We start from the raw sequence: 15,858 nt of genomic DNA, 5'->3' as shown, positions 1-15,858 counted from the left end.
ATGCCCAGGCTTTCAATTAGCCTGAGCAGCTGCTCTTAGTTTTCCTCTCAGCTGCTGCATTTGCTTTGGGGTTGACTTTTTTTAAAAAAGGGGAATGGCGGTTTTAAGTTTTTTGCATTGTTTTAGTGGTTCCTGGCACTGTCCTTTTGGGGTGTACTTCCCTCACTCTTTTTGAAAGCCTCTTGTGATGGCAAGTTATTCCATTGGTTGATTGGTGTCACCCTTAGGAAATTTCTCCTTAGTCCTCTCCTTAGTTCTCTCTTTGGTTAGTTTCCAGCCATTGTTTCTTGTTGTGCCTTTTGGTGCTTTGGAAAATAGATTGACTCCCTCATTTTTGTAGGAGCCCTCAAATTTCCTGACAGAACAATTAATCAGTAGAACAACTTGCCTCCAGAAGTTGTAAATGTTCCAACCCTGGAAGTTTTTAAAAAGAGATTAGATAATCATTTGTCTGAAGTGTTATCTGGGAGGAGTTCGATCCTGTGGCTCCCGAGGACATGGACAGGATCTTGGGATGACTGAACGCAACCACATGTTTATTGGACCCGTGTCCCTCCTGGTTGGTGCTGGCTTCCCGGGAGGTTACACGAGGCTGGCTCCAGGGGATTATTAACGCTTCTTTGAGCGAGGGTGTCCTGCCGGCCGCCTTGAAAGAGGCGGTGGTGAGGCCTCTCCTCAAGAAGCCATCCCTGGATCTGGCTATTTTGGCTAACTATCGTCCAGTCTCCAACCTTCGTTTTATTGCGAAGGTTGTTGAGAGTGTGGTGGCGCGACAGCTTCCCCAGTACCTGGATGAAGCTGTCTATCTGGATCCGCTCCAGTCCGGCTTCAGACCTGGGTACAGCACGGAAACGGCATTGGTCGCGTTGGTGGATGATCTCTGGAGGGCCCGGGATAGGGGTTATTCCTCTATCCTGGTCCTATTAGACCTCTCAGCGGCTTTTGATACCATCGACCATGGTATCATGTTGCGCCGGCTGGAGGGACTGGGAGTGGGGGGCACTGTTTTGCGGTGGTTCTCCTCCTATCTCTCCGACCGGTCGCAATCTGTGTTGACAGGGGGGCAGCGGTCGACCCCAAGGCGCCTTGGTTGTGGGGTGCCGCAAGGGTCGGTCCTCTCGCCCCTCCTGTTCAACATTTATGTGAAGCCGCTGGGTGAGATCATCCGTGGTTTTGGGGTGGAGTTCCATCAGTACGCTGATGACACTCAGCTGTACATTTCCACCCCAGACCATCCCAATGATGCCTTGGAAGTGATGTCCCAGTGCCTGGAGGCCGTGCGGGTCTGGATGGGGAGAAACAGGCTTCGACTCAACCCTTCCAAGACCGAGTGGCTGTGGCTGCCGGCGTCCTGGTATAGCCAGCTGACGCCATCGCTGGTTATTGGGGGCGAATCATTGGCCCCCACAGAGAGGGCCCGCAACTTGGGTGTCCTCCTGGATGCGCGGCTGTCCTTAGAAGGGCATATGACAGCCGTGGCCAGGGGGGCTTTTTGTCAGGTTCGCTTGATACGCCAGTTGCACCCCTTTCTGGACCGGGACTCCCTACGCACGGTCACTCAAGCACTCGTCACTTCTCGTCTGGACTATTGTAACACTCTCTACATGGGGCTCCCCTTGGGGTGCACCCGGAGGCTCCAACTGGTGCAGAATGCGGCTGCGCGGGGGATTATGGGAGCGACGGGGCGCTCCCATGTGACTCCTCTCCTGCGCGAGCTGCATTGGCTTCCGGTGGACTTCCGGGTGCGCTTCAAGGTGTTGGTGATCACCTTTAAAGCGCTCCATGGCTTAGGGCCAGGGTACTTACGGGACCGCCTTCTGCCACCAATAGCCTCCCACCGGCCGGTTCGCTCCCACAGAGAGGGCCTCCTCAGGGTGCCGTCGGCCAGACAATGCCGGCTGACGACCCCCAGGAGGAGAGCCTTCTCTGTGGTGGCACCTACCCTATGGAACAATCTACCCCCAGAGATACGAGTGATCTCCGACCTCCGGATTTTTCGTCGGGCCCTAAAAACTCATTTTTTTCAGCTAGCCGGTCTGTCTTGATTTTAGGGTTAGTTTTAAAATTTTTTTAAATTTTAATATTTATTTTAATTGACAAGTTTTAAATTATGAGCCAAATTTCTAAATTATTTTAACTTTATTTTAACTGTGATGTTTGTATAGATGTTTTTTATCTGGCTGTTCACCGCCCTGAGTCCGAAAGGAGAAGGGCGGTATAGAAATTTGAATAAATGAAATGAAATGAAATGAAATGAAGTGGTGTAGGGTTTCCTGACTAAACAGGGGATTGGACTAGAAGACCTCCAAGGTCCTTTCCAATTCTGTTATTCTATTCTATTCTAAATATTGGAATAGTGCTATTTTATTGTGTATAAGGAGAAATTTCCTAAGGGTGAGACCAATAAAGTTGGCCATGCCCACCCAGTCACATGAACCATTTCCCACAGAAAACACTAGGAGCCACAAAACCTGGGTAGGTGTGACTGTGGGAGGTCATGTGACTGGGTGGGAGTGACATTGAGTTGGCCATGCCTAGCCACTCACATGACCACCCAGCCATACCCAGCCACTCACATGACCACCAAGCCATAACCACAGAACCAGTAGCAAAAAAAATTGAATTTCACCACTGATCATAATGTGTTAACCTTGGATACCTCTGCAAGATCCAGTATCAAAACCTGACACCCTGAGATAATGATCATGGCCCCAGAATCTTGGCAGTAATTGCCAGTTTTCACATGCCCAGCTGTAAGCCAGGCACTTGTTATTCAGAGTCATTATTTTTTAAAAAATTACTATAGAATGTACATTTGTAGAAAATAGTCAGATGTTCATGGGGACAATTGCAGGCAGCAATAAAATACCACAGTTATAGTCCCAGTAATATACAGAGTAGACACAGGAGAGCAGTTTATTATAGCACACTTTTCAGACCTGTAGCTGTAGTTTGCTTTTCTGATTCTGTCTACTCAGACAGATAATCCCTGCTCAATAGGGCTGACTGTATTCAATAGTTCTTACTCTCAGAAAATGGGAATAGGTTAACAATTTAAGCCTCTCAGCAAGAGAGATTTTCATGATGCATCATGAAAATATTTTAACTATGATCAGAAAATATGGCATAGTATAAAGTGATTTGATACTTGTAATCTTTTGTGTTCCATCTGAGTAGTAACATGGAATCACCTTGTTAACTTTTTCAGGGGTTAGCCAAAATTGGCTTGGTGCTGCCATCTGATGTCTACATTAAGGAAAGCTTATTGTAAACGTGCAAATGTTACAAAAATGTGTTCAAAAATGTATGTGCATATATTTATATGTTACAGAATCACATGTGCATAATAAGAAAACTGTTGTGAAAATAAATATTTTGTTACTTTTGAAGATTAGTGTGGATATAGATAGAAAGAATTTGACCGAATACAAGATATTCCAAATTTGATCACATTGGCTATGTTGGGCAAAAGGTACCTTCTTCCCAATTTTTTTTCTCATATAAATCTAAATTCTTGGAGATATACTATTACTATTACAATTAATAGCAACCTTTTAAGAGAAGTGTAGAGGATCAACAGATCAAATAATATGATGTTCTTTTCCCCTTCCTCATTTTATTGATGGTTGTGTCTGGTGGATGAGTTAGAATTAGGTAGAGAGAGAACCAATTAGCATATTCTTTTCACTTTATTTTATACTTTTAGAGTAGAAGCAGATTATTAATTAAATCAAGCTTTCCGATTTCTCCTTCAGACTGTTTTCTTTTCAAATTGTGAATGTTTTTTTTAAAAAAAAAATAAAATATCTTAGGTTGGGTAAAACTGAAAATTGGGTTCAGGACGGGGTGAAATACTCCCGGATCGGACCGGATCGCCTGATCCTGTAGCGATTTTTCCCTGTTGTTCGGCGATCCAGTAGTGATCGCCGCCCGGGTGTCATTACTTCCTGGTTTTAACCTTCTGTGTTTTTTTTTTACCTTCTGTACACATGCAGAAGGTTTTGTGAATGCACAGAAGGTGTGCGCGCACATGTGACACACGCACCTCACGTGCGCTTCCAAACCGGTAAGGAAGGTAAATAGTTTTCACCCCGGTTCAGGAGGCTTTGTTATGAATCTCTCTATTCTTAATCTGTAGGCAATGATTGGTCTCAGTTTTCTATAAATTGTTTTGGACATTTATATATTTCTTTTTTGTCTATTTTCCTCTTTTATGTATACTTACCAGCATGTGAACTTCAACATGTGAACTTCAATTCCCAGAATTCCCCAGCAAGAATGCTGGCTTGGGAATTCTGGGAGTTGAAATCCACACATCTTCAAGCTGCTAAGTTCAGTTCAGTGAGTGCCATCTTATCAACTTTGTCATGTATATATCTCTCTCCCCAATTTATAAGTAAGAGACAAATGTATTGTTATTATTTCTAACCCTGTCATTCAATCTTTCCAAATAGTCAAGATAGTCAAATTTTCAGAGACAATTTATTGCTTTTAAACTTTCTTGATTCTTTTCAAGACAACCAATGACACTATGAAAAAAAATGTCCTATCATGTTGCTTCCCATATTTTCCCCATTATTTGGACAGTAGCTGTTCAGTTAGCAAAATTATCTAAAATATTACCTATTTATAATTTATGAATTCTATATAATAGGGTTTTTTTTTTAAAGTTCTCATGTTTACCATATTTTCCATCTGGAAAAATCAAATTGCATTAAAAAGAAAAACTCTTAACCCAAGTCCAAACCTCACACAGAAAATTATATGAATGTAATTTGAATATAATTATTATTAATATGAACAAACAAAGTATTTACCTCATCTTGTTGGGAATTTAATAGCTGCAGCTTCATATGCTTCATATAGGCCATTGTGATTGGCATATTATAATCAATCATGCTTGTCACCAATGTTGGAGGTTTTCCATTATCTGAAAGAATTAGAACATATCATATATCATGTGATAATTATAGGGTTCTATAAGCAAATTAATTGCAAACTAAGTGTTTAGAATATTTCCATTTTAGGAAAAATTAATCAGCAACTGCAACTTGATAAACTCCATGGGGATTATAAAAATTTGTTCACAACTACAAACTTTTACATGACAATAAAAATATATTGAGATATTTTAAATAGAAAGATTTGTAAGAGGTGCAATGAAAGCCCCATAATTAATTACATATGTATCATTTTTCTTCATAATAGAGTTCAAGGTAGCCTGCATAGGATTTCAGGCAGCCTCCTGTCTCACTAATCCTGACTTTAATTTCAGCAAGAAAGCTACATCCAGGTTATGTAGTTAAATGACAATACATCCAGAAAGTGTGGCAGCACATTGCATGTATCTAGTTGTTGCCTTGTAAAAGGGCTTTTGTTATGCTTCCGCACATTTTAACAAAATATGCCCATAATGAATGATATCGGCTGTATGATTAGCACACAGAAAGGAGCATGTGCCATGCTATGTGAAGGCAAATATCATTCTACATTCTACATCTTCCTTTTTGTACACCTTCTGAAATACATTATGCAATGGCCTACTCAGGTGTGTCAAACTCAAGGCCGGGGGGCCAGATCCTGCCCACGGGGTACTTACATTTGGCCCATGGGGCCACCCTGGAAACAGTGAAGGACTAGCTCGTGGTGCTTCTGCCAGTGAAAGTGGGCTCTCGAGCTCTGTTTTCAGCTGGTGCGGCCTCCTGCAACCCTCCACCAGTGAAAACAGAGGTCAGGAAGACCACACATGGCCCTCCGGAGCTCCATTTTCACTGGCAGAGGGTTGCAGGAGGCTGCAGCAGCCGAAAACAGAGCTCAGGAGCCTGTTTTCACTGGCAGAGCACTCGGGCCAACAGAGGCACCTCCAACAGGAGTGATGTCAAGCTGGCTATGCCCATCCCGGCCCCCTCAGGTCAACCCTGATGCGGCCCTCAAGGAAATCGAGTTTGACACCCCTAGTCTACATTGATCAAGGCTATGAGAGTGCCTGAGGTCCATATCTATGGCCATCTGGTGATGATATAACTTTGAAAGATATAACTTATTCAAAAGACCAAACAAAAGTGGAGGAGTGGCATTATACAAGAAGGAAGTGCATTCAGATATTGAGATCCAGGAAAGTCCAAGAAGATTTGGATAAAAACACAAGGCAGGAAACAAAGATGGTATTATTGAGGAGTGGGGAGACAACTGCTGTACACCATCAAGCTAGGCAGAACCTCCAGATACAGCACTCCTGGACTAGTTAAAAGAATTTTCAGGGATGACAGACATAGTAATAAAGGAAACTTCAACAACCCAGATATTTGTTGGAAAACCTGGTTCACCAAAACTGCAAGCTTCCTAAATTTCTCAGTAGTCTTGCTGCTTATTTCATGTTTCAGAACACTGAAGACAAGAACAGGAGGATCAGGCCTCCTAGATAGGAATGGGATTTTTGGGGAGAAATGACCATATCATCTTTAGATTCAAGATACTGCAGAAAGAGAAACTGGGGCATAATAGTGCGCACAATATGTTTCAGAAAAGGCAATTCCAGAGAAGTAATATGGAGGATCCCATGGGAAAAAATTCTGAGATCCAAGATTATGTAAGAAAGTTGGGAATTTCTCAAAAACATATTACTAAAACTAAAGTTACGGACCTTTTCAATGAGAAAAAAATGGACATTTTAGAAATTTAGAAATTGCACAGCAGGCTTTTAGATGAACTGAGTGTTAGAAAGACATATTGAGGAAATGGAACGTGGATATAATCACCAAGCAACTGAATCAGTAAGTAGCAAATAGCTACTGAAATGAAGTTGGAAGGCTAAAGTGCAGAAGTAACTTAGACTCACATGGGGAAGCTAAAAGAAACCAAAAGGCTTTTTTGGTACTGTAAATAGTGAAAGAAAGAAAAAGGAAGGCGTGAACCCATTAGTACAAGAAAATAATAGGATAGAATAGGATGGTAACAGGTGATGGAAAGAAGCAAGCATGATGGAGAGAACTCCTCATCTCTTACTTTGTTTTGATCTTCTCCCCAAAAGGGAACTGAGAAGGAGGGAGTGGCAACCAAGTTTTCAAGATTGTTGTCAAGACCCTCATGGCTGGCAACATAAGGAAGCAAAAACAATATAGATTTTTAATGCTAGTCTAAGATATGAAAATGGCAAGAATTGGTTCATAAACTCAGTAATATTACTTAAGGGAGTCTTTCACTGAATTGCCTCTTCTGAGATAAATACCAAATGTTTCATCTGCTGCTTTCCCACAATAATATAACGTGAATATGGATCTGAAAATTAATTATCAAATACCAACACAATTGTTTTTGATAGGAAAGAGGAAGCGAACAATTACAAATTATAGTAACTGAATTAATTCCTATATTTTAATAGAATATTTATTAAATATAGGGAAATAAATAGAGAAATGTTAAGGTATGCAAATGCAAATAGAACAATAATGTGTAGTATGTGGCATAATGTAAGGCATGAGTGTTTGTAAAAAATGAGCAAAAATGAATATCTATAGCAGCATGCTTCTTTTGGGAATTCAATATTTTATTAGTTTATAACTATAACAGCATGCTTCTGACCATTTTGTTAAATGGAATAAGAATTGGTTATGTTAAGAGAAACATAAAGTAATTTCAGCGCAGTCGAAAAATAATGTCTTATGAATGCTATGATTCAGCACCAAGGTGAATGACATCAAGAAAAGTGAATGGATAGCGAGCAAGGGATAGGCCAAGAATTATGCTTCAGTGGAGTTGAGATCCTCAAAAATAAAAGATGAAAGATCTGAAAACAAAATGCAATGAATGAACTGGTATGAACACAATGAAAGCCAGGATAATTTCCAAAGATAATGTAGGAGGTGACCAGGCTGAGCCCAAGGTGGGGTCAAATGCATCATCAGTCTGGAGTCTGGAATCCCTACACCCCTGAAAGAGATTTTGGAAATCTGTTGATTGCTATCTGGTGTCAATGGGCCTTGACCATTAATAGATCAGATTCTTGCATGTAGATTACTTGGAATAAACTTGCAGTACTTTTGAACTCTACCTGGTTTCTTGCACATGATAGATATGGAAAGGTATAATGAATTAGGGAAAACTAAATTTAACTATATTTTTTCTTATGACTAGTATTTCTTATCCCCTTTCTGCATTTTAACCTTAAGTTCTTTTATCTCAAAACTCCACTAAGTATGCTAGAGAATAATCCAGTGAATAACACAGAATGGGAGCAAACAATATTTAGGCATGGTTCAGGGATAGGAAACATTGAAAGAATTGAAGACCAGGTTAGAGGCAAATCATCATGGAGAACATCTGTGTCGCTAAGAATCAATAGCAACTCGATGGCATAAAATCAGTCAAACAATCAGGGTAACTAGCTGATCTGAGAAAATTGTCTCACTTTTGCCTCCCCTCAAAATTCTTATGTTTTCTATGAGATCTATGAGTTTCTCTCTCTGTGAGAAAGAACTTTCCTTCTACAATTCAAATGTAATTTAAGAGGACTTATTTATTTATATTTCATACTTAATGAAAGATTTCTATAGATGCATGGAGTCAGAGGAGAGAGAGCAGAGTTTTTCATTTCAGAATATGTTATTTATCTTTGATTTATATCTAACCTAGAATTTATCTGTACTTTAACCCATCCTAAATATTATCATTGACATTTCATTAGTTAGATTCAGACTGTACCATCCTCCAGGATCTCAGGACTGCATACCTTGCACTCACCAGATCCTTTTCCCCACTATCACAACACTGAAGGACGGGTTTAGCTGCAAAAAAATCATGCATTGAATTTTCACACATCATCTTATTATACCAATAGAGGATAGTTATTATGTAATATTTTAGAAAAACATTCTTTTACATACAAAGAAAATGAATGAAAACTATCATATCTTGGTGTAGTGGTTAAAGGGTTAGCCTAGAGAGCAGAAGACTGTGACTTCTAGTCCTGCCTGTACATGGGTGACCTTGGGCCAGTCATTTTCTCTCAGCCCTAGGAAGGAAGCAATGGCAAACCAGTTCTGGAAAATCTTGCCAAGAAAACTGCAAGGACTTGCCAAGAATTGGGCATGACTGAACAGAAGAAAAAAAAAATCTTGCCCTTATTGTGGCTATATAAGAGCAAAGGTTTGTATTACATATAACCGTTTCAGGGAATTCTGGAGACATACAACACAGTATATGCAGAAATGGGATGGTATGAATGTTTCAACCATTCTAGTGTACAATTTTTATGAGTCTTTACTTAAATCAGGAAAATATAAATGGACTATGAATAATATGCTTTACATCTCATTATTTGACACTAAACCTACCTTTATGATCAGCTCCATCTGGGTTTAAATGCATTCTCTTCTGGCACTCTGAGCAGCTCATTAGGAATCGTGTCACTGCTTCTCTCGGTAGAAAGGCATAAGTCTCTGAAATCTGAAATGAATGATGACATATAAGCATTATGATATAAGCTGAGGGTATGATTTAATGGAACCTATCATATTTCTAAATAAAATATATGATATCATAATTCCTGAAAATTCTATAAAGTATGCCTGAATACTAATTGAATTTCAAGCAATAGCAGTTTACTTGTTCTACCAAATAATGTTAATAAAATCATTTTTGCTTATGACAAAAAAATTGAGAAAATAATAAATGCTCAGATGATGCTTCCAAAATGTCTTTTGTTCGTATGCCCAAAATATGTGCATTTATCTGTTATAGTTCTGTTATTTTACCATTGTTTTCATTCTGTCCCCAATTTTGCCTTTTTATAATATTTTGTTAATTGTGTGTCAATTTTAGACAGTAGAAGATGCAGCTACTTTTAAAGTTACCACAGTGTCAGATGCCAGGTGTTCCACTGCACCTTTGTGGAAGTGAATCCACACCATTGAATAGATTTTAAATTCAGCAAAAAATATAACCTAGTGAAGTTATTTTTAATGCACAATGGTGAAAGGCTTTGCAAAGTTACCTTACTATGAGAATAACATGATAAATTCAGATGCATGATCATTTAAATAAATAATACAGATAACCTCATCCTTCCAGAAGATGCTCTGGATAAAAAAAGGGAAAATATAATTGCATCTCAATCTGTCATGATTAAAACCCAATATAGCAAATAATTTTCCTTTTTTAGCTACAGAGCTGTGGTGATGCAGTAGTTAGAATACAGTATTGCAGGCTAATTCTGCTGACAACTGCCAGCAGTTCAGCAGTTCAACAGTTCAAATCTCACTGGCTCAAGGTTGATTCAGCTTTCCATTCTTCTCAGGTCAGTAAAATGAGAACCCAGATTATTGGGGACAATATTCTGACTCTGTAAACCGCTTAGAGAGTGCTGTAAAGCATTGTGAAGCCATGTATAAGTCTAAATGCTATTGCTATTGCTAGTTATTTCAACACGTTTCAATATAGATATTCGTTCCAAACCATGATATCAAAATCCTCTAAAAATTACAACAGAAGTACCTTCATTTTATATACACATCATAATATTCCATTGTGCACTGTGCATAAGGGGCAGACCTAGTATCACAATATTAAGATATACTTGATCACTTCCCATCTTGCCTACCCCATGGATTGCTATGTACAGAAGCCCCTATCCAACATAGCCTTTAGTTCTACTTAGTTCTACTTTCAACAATAAACAATTATATTGGACACTGCCATGTTGCTGCCAGGCAGACTCAATCAGTATGTAACATTAAGAGTGAAAATAGTCTGTACACATTAGTTAATTTCACTAACATATTCAAAAATTTAGTGCATTGAAATTAATGAAGCATTCTTGTGGATTCATTAGCAACCTGTATTTTGGGGAATGCTTCATTTATTTTAATCAAAAATTGTATTGAGTTCATAATTCATTCAGGTAGGATAGAATTTTATTTGGAAAACAAAAGAGTTAAACTGTGAAACTGATATACATTTCATACACTAGAACTTAATAGTATAATGCCTGGAGAAAACATTGGATTGCACAAAGGAGACTTAGTTTCAAGACCACCTTCAGCCATGGAGCAAACTGAGTGACTTTAGGCCAGTTACTTCAACTTCTATCAACCTACATCACAGGGTATTTTTGTGGGGGGAAATAGGGGAGAGAGAACATATATTCTGCTGGAACTTTGGGCAGAAAGTAATCAATTTTCTCTGTATACTTGCATATTAAATACTTTTAGAAGTAACACCCATAATAACCCATTGGATCAGCATTTCAGAGATGTTTTCTTATCTAAGCAGAGAAACAGAATGACTACAGACAGGCAAAAAAATAAAAATAAAAAATCAGTGGATGTGGGAGCCCCCTATTCTTTCCTACTTCCCTTCCATCCCTTCTCTTTCCTTTTTTTTTCCCTCCCTCCCTTCTTCAGGCTCTTAAGTTACAAACTATCAAACAAGCATGAGAGTTTTAGTAGTATATAGATTAATATAGTTTGAATGATACCAAACAAGCCAAAAATAAATTGCCTCTATCTCCAATATGATTGTGTGTGAAAAGAGAAATCTGTCCCTTTCTTCAGACTAATGCAGAATTCTTGTGTGACATTCCTCTACATGCCACCTACATGCCACAATATAGCACATAGAATTGCAGCACAGGATATGTGTTGCAAATACTGTTAGCAGTGTTATTCATCAGATGCAACAGAGATAAAACAAGGTTATGCCTCCATATTTCTTCTTTCTGTTTCTAGGCAACTTCCTTGCTGAACTCTAGTATGTCATGAAAGAAGCAGCATAGAGATATATGTATTTACTCTTTTTTAAAAAAGACGCTCTTCTGATTTACATAACCAGTGGTACAGTTACTGTATTATATACTGCACTAATATATTTCCAAACAATGCCCTTTCTAGTACATGACAAATGCTAAACATTTAGAGTAATATGACTGTGTTATTGTTATTAAATAATTGATGATTTAGAAAAAGATGACAAAGCATGTTTGATGTGATGTATACAAAGAAACATAGGCATTCAATAGATGTAATTAATTATCATGCTGGAAACTATACTCAATGTACTCTTTTGGAGTAGGATTTTCATTGCATTTGAAATTTCATCCATTGAAGCATTGTTTTAAAAGGCTTGATTTTAGGCAAATTATTAGTCACTATTAGATAAGTTATACTAAAGCCTTGTTCTGCTTGATTTCAGTATCACTTTTCTTTGTTCTCCTTCACCACTGTGCCTATTCACTCTGCTCAAGATATTTGGTATAAAAGAAATGGGGAAGAGGGGGAGGAGAATCTGCCTCTCTGGAAGTCCTCATTGTCATTGGCAGAGTAGAGGCTAATAAGTAATACATATGTTTCATATATGATTTTAAAATGTATAGATGCATTGCACAGTTTGATTTATTAATGGTATAGTTTTGCAGTTGGTCAAATTTTGGCAGCTAAAACATCTTTGAAATGGATTCATTCATGATAAAACTAATTTTAAACATAATGTATTTAAAACTGATAATATATGAAAAGGTTTTGTGGTTTGTTTATTTCTTTATTTTATTTTATTATTTATTTAGGCAAAGTCATCAGCTAAGGTCCCATGATATAAATAAAATAAAATCTTCCAATATAATGTATGCCTATGCTATAAAGAAATTACTTTAAAATAATGCACACACATAATACACACATACATACACAAGCATGGATAACCTGAGATGTAAAGCAATTCATTGCACAATATTACTTGTGAGAATTTGTCTTCAACATGTCATGTAGCCTACACAATGGCAGTTGTGTAACTGAACAAATTTGAAACAGCATCCATATGGTAGCTATTAAAATGTGTACAATTAAAATGAATATACTGATGACTTTTATCCTAAAAATTGTATATGTTTAGAAAATTCCAAATGAATTGTGTGTTTTCAAAAACTTATTTTATTCTCCACAATATTTACTTTCTCTTTAAATCAATGCCATAAATATCTTGAGAGAAGTACCTTGGATAAAGCAGCTATAGTGATAGAAATTACAAAGAAAAAATCTCACAATGTGAATGAGCAGGTAACCAGGAAAAGTTCCAATGAAATTGAGTTTATCTTTGCATGATTGTGGAAGTGTTATTCCATTTTATAAGTAAATTATTTTTTTGTTGCTTTAAGAACTAGATTTAGTATGAAATCATTTTGAACTTGTCAAGTAAATTTTTGATATAGGTACTTTCTGATATAATGAAACAGGGAGCAGGCTGCTCACAACTTTGCTGCTGAAAGAGAAACTGTCTGTTAGCTAGGACAGATATTGTGCATTGCTTGATGTTGTGATAGCTGTCATACAATTTACTTGCCACATGTAGCGCCCATTAGTACTCCTGTATTTGACCACCAACTGCCCTACAGGCATAGCAGCTTTGACATGACAGGACACTGTCATTCATGTATACATCCAGGATTTTCCCTCAAGTGTTTTTCAGTTTTATCCTCTACCTACTTGTTTACAAATGACCAGTGTCCCAAAACAAATTTGCCAGCTTTATAGTGCCACAAATTATTTATTATTTTTCAGAGTTGCAGAGTCAGACCAATGATACTTAATTTGTTCACACATGCAGTTCAAGATAAATAAACATCCTAGCATGCAAGATTATCCTGATATATAGATAATGGCATCATTAAAGTTGAAAATATTTATTTATCTTGTGTATATAATATTTAATAGTGAACCCCCAATATTTGCTCAGAAATAAGTTATATTGAGATTAATGAAGCTTTCTCATAGATACATGTAAGTAGCATTGCAACATTAGAAAAGTTACTTGATCTAATTCTTGCATTAAAAATTGAAGTAATCATTCATATTATTTCTCTGTGAGAGAAAGACATAAAATAAGAAATTAGGGAAATGGTAAATTAGCTGACTGAGATAATTGATGGCAGAGAGAAAAAAAGAATGGACAAATTGGCTGACAAAAATCCTAAAATGATTAGTTAGCAGATAAAATAGAAAACAACATATTGAAAATTATTTGAATGTGACTTGATTGGGGCCAGGATCTGGGGAAATAATGACTAAATATGGGGAAGTGATTTCATTGAGACTTCTCTATACATTTTGGAAACTAAATTAATTATAAAGGAAATTATTTAATAATAATTTGGGGAAATTAATTGGATTACTTTTCTAACAAATGAATGAAACAAAGGAAAATTTATGTCACAGGACAAAACTGTACATATAAGTAACCACTTTTTTGTTGCTAGGACTCAAAAATTATTTCTGTTTTTCATTTAGTTTCTTCATTAGTTTCTTGCTTTTAGCCTCACTAACTTATCTTCAGTCAAGTGGAGGCTATGCTATATGGACTGAAATGCTTACTGTGAAATTTGTAGGCAAAATCCTCCCCTCTTCAAGAGCCGCAGTGGCACGGTGGTTAGAATGCAGTACTGCAGGCTACTTCTGCTAACTGCTGGCTGCCTGCAATTTGGCAGTTCGAATCTCACCAGGCTCAAAATTGACTCACATCCTTCCGAGATCAGTAAAATGAGGACCCAGATTGTTAGGAGCAAATATGCTGACTCTGTAAACTGCTTAGAGAGGGCTGTAAAGCACTGTATATAGCGGTATATAAATCTAAGTGCTATTGTTATTGCTATTCATTATTGTACGACAAATTAGTTCAGGTTTTTCTACTTCAGCAATCAGACTTTCATAAAATGTATGTTTCACAACTATAGAAATTAATTTATGAAACATTTTCTCAAAATGGCAGATGTACCTCTTAATTCCTAAACATTCTGAACACTTGATGATATACTTGATTCTACAGAGGGACGGAATAGGAAAAGTGAAAGGTTGTAAAGACTGTGATTATATTTCTTCTTTATATATTCAATGCATTTTTACGTAATAAGAATATTTATCATGTTATTTTATAATGAATGATACTGGTTTGGTTCCAAGATTACCCTACTAGCTTACACAAAAAAATATTTTTATGTTCAAAAAATCTTACAACAAACTTTTAATTATTGTATTGAATATTGCTTAATTCTAAAGTCTCCACAGCTTCAGTCTAATGACTCCAATAAATTCCTAGAAGAATCAGCTGCTCACCCTTTCTCTGAATTGCTAAAGTAAAAAAAAAAGGAGGGGTATATAAGGGCCCACTGCCTTGTGGTTCTGTGATGTTTTAAAGTCCTTTTTAAAGAGTTTTACACGTAGAAATTTTGCATCATCTAAGGCACCAAATCAAATCGGGTGTTTTCAAATAGCTTTGGAGAAATTTAAGGGTTATTCAGAGAATGGATTTACTTTTTGATTTTGCAAATTCTTGCACACCACTGAAATTTTCTTTCCATATGTGAACAAAGCTGAGAATGAGGGCTGAGTACAGTGTTTCTCAGACTATGTTCTGAGTAGGCAGTCAATGAGTTTGATTACATCTGTAAAATCATGCTTGTCAGAACACTATCAGAAGAGTGAGCGTATGTGTGCCACACTCATGTGATATAATTTCTTTAGATGAGTTGAGTTGGAGGAAAGACGGATGAGAAACATGGTATACTCTCCTGTTCTTTTTACAACCTGATTTGCTCTTTCTTGTATTACCTTCTTTTCACTAAAACTATACTGTTTTATTTTCATTATTTCTTAACTTTCAGTTTATTCATCTGATCTGTAATATAGTCAATGACAGTCTCTGTATTCCAATCTGTCTGCAACTGTTCGGGTCATTCAGTCTCTTGATTATTTGATTTCTCCTAATGGTAATTTATTTCTTAAGTCTCTCAATTTTCCCCCCAAATAAAAAATAAACAACCAGTTTTGTTTCATTCAGGTACCCTGTTTCCCTCAAAATAAGACATACCCTGATAAT

At 37.3% G+C, this 15,858-nt stretch overlaps 1 protein-coding gene across 3 annotated transcripts in view; it reads right to left on the bottom strand.

Annotated features, from left to right (window-relative positions):
• NOL4 (nucleolar protein 4) overlaps window positions 1-15,858 on the bottom strand; it is a 139,417-nt gene that overhangs the window by 77,196 nt on the left and 46,363 nt on the right. For all 3 annotated transcript variants that reach the window (XM_070942314.1, XM_070942315.1, XM_070942316.1), the window contains exons 3-4: window positions 9,333-9,444; window positions 4,818-4,930 (exon numbers count right to left, since the gene is read on the bottom strand). In XM_070942314.1, coding sequence (XP_070798415.1) covers window positions 4,818-4,930; window positions 9,333-9,444 — 225 coding nt within the window. The remainder of the gene's footprint in view (window positions 1-4,817; window positions 4,931-9,332; window positions 9,445-15,858) is intronic.

Source organism: Pituophis catenifer, unplaced genomic scaffold, assembly GCF_029215685.1.
Source record: "Pituophis catenifer annectens isolate HBS135680 unplaced genomic scaffold, rPitCat1.0.hap2 SCAF_3, whole genome shotgun sequence".
NCBI classification, from domain to species: Eukaryota; Metazoa; Chordata; class Lepidosauria; order Squamata; family Colubridae; genus Pituophis; species Pituophis catenifer.
The sequence above is the reverse complement of the archived record's forward strand: the minus strand, read 5'-3'. Positions and strand labels throughout refer to the sequence as shown.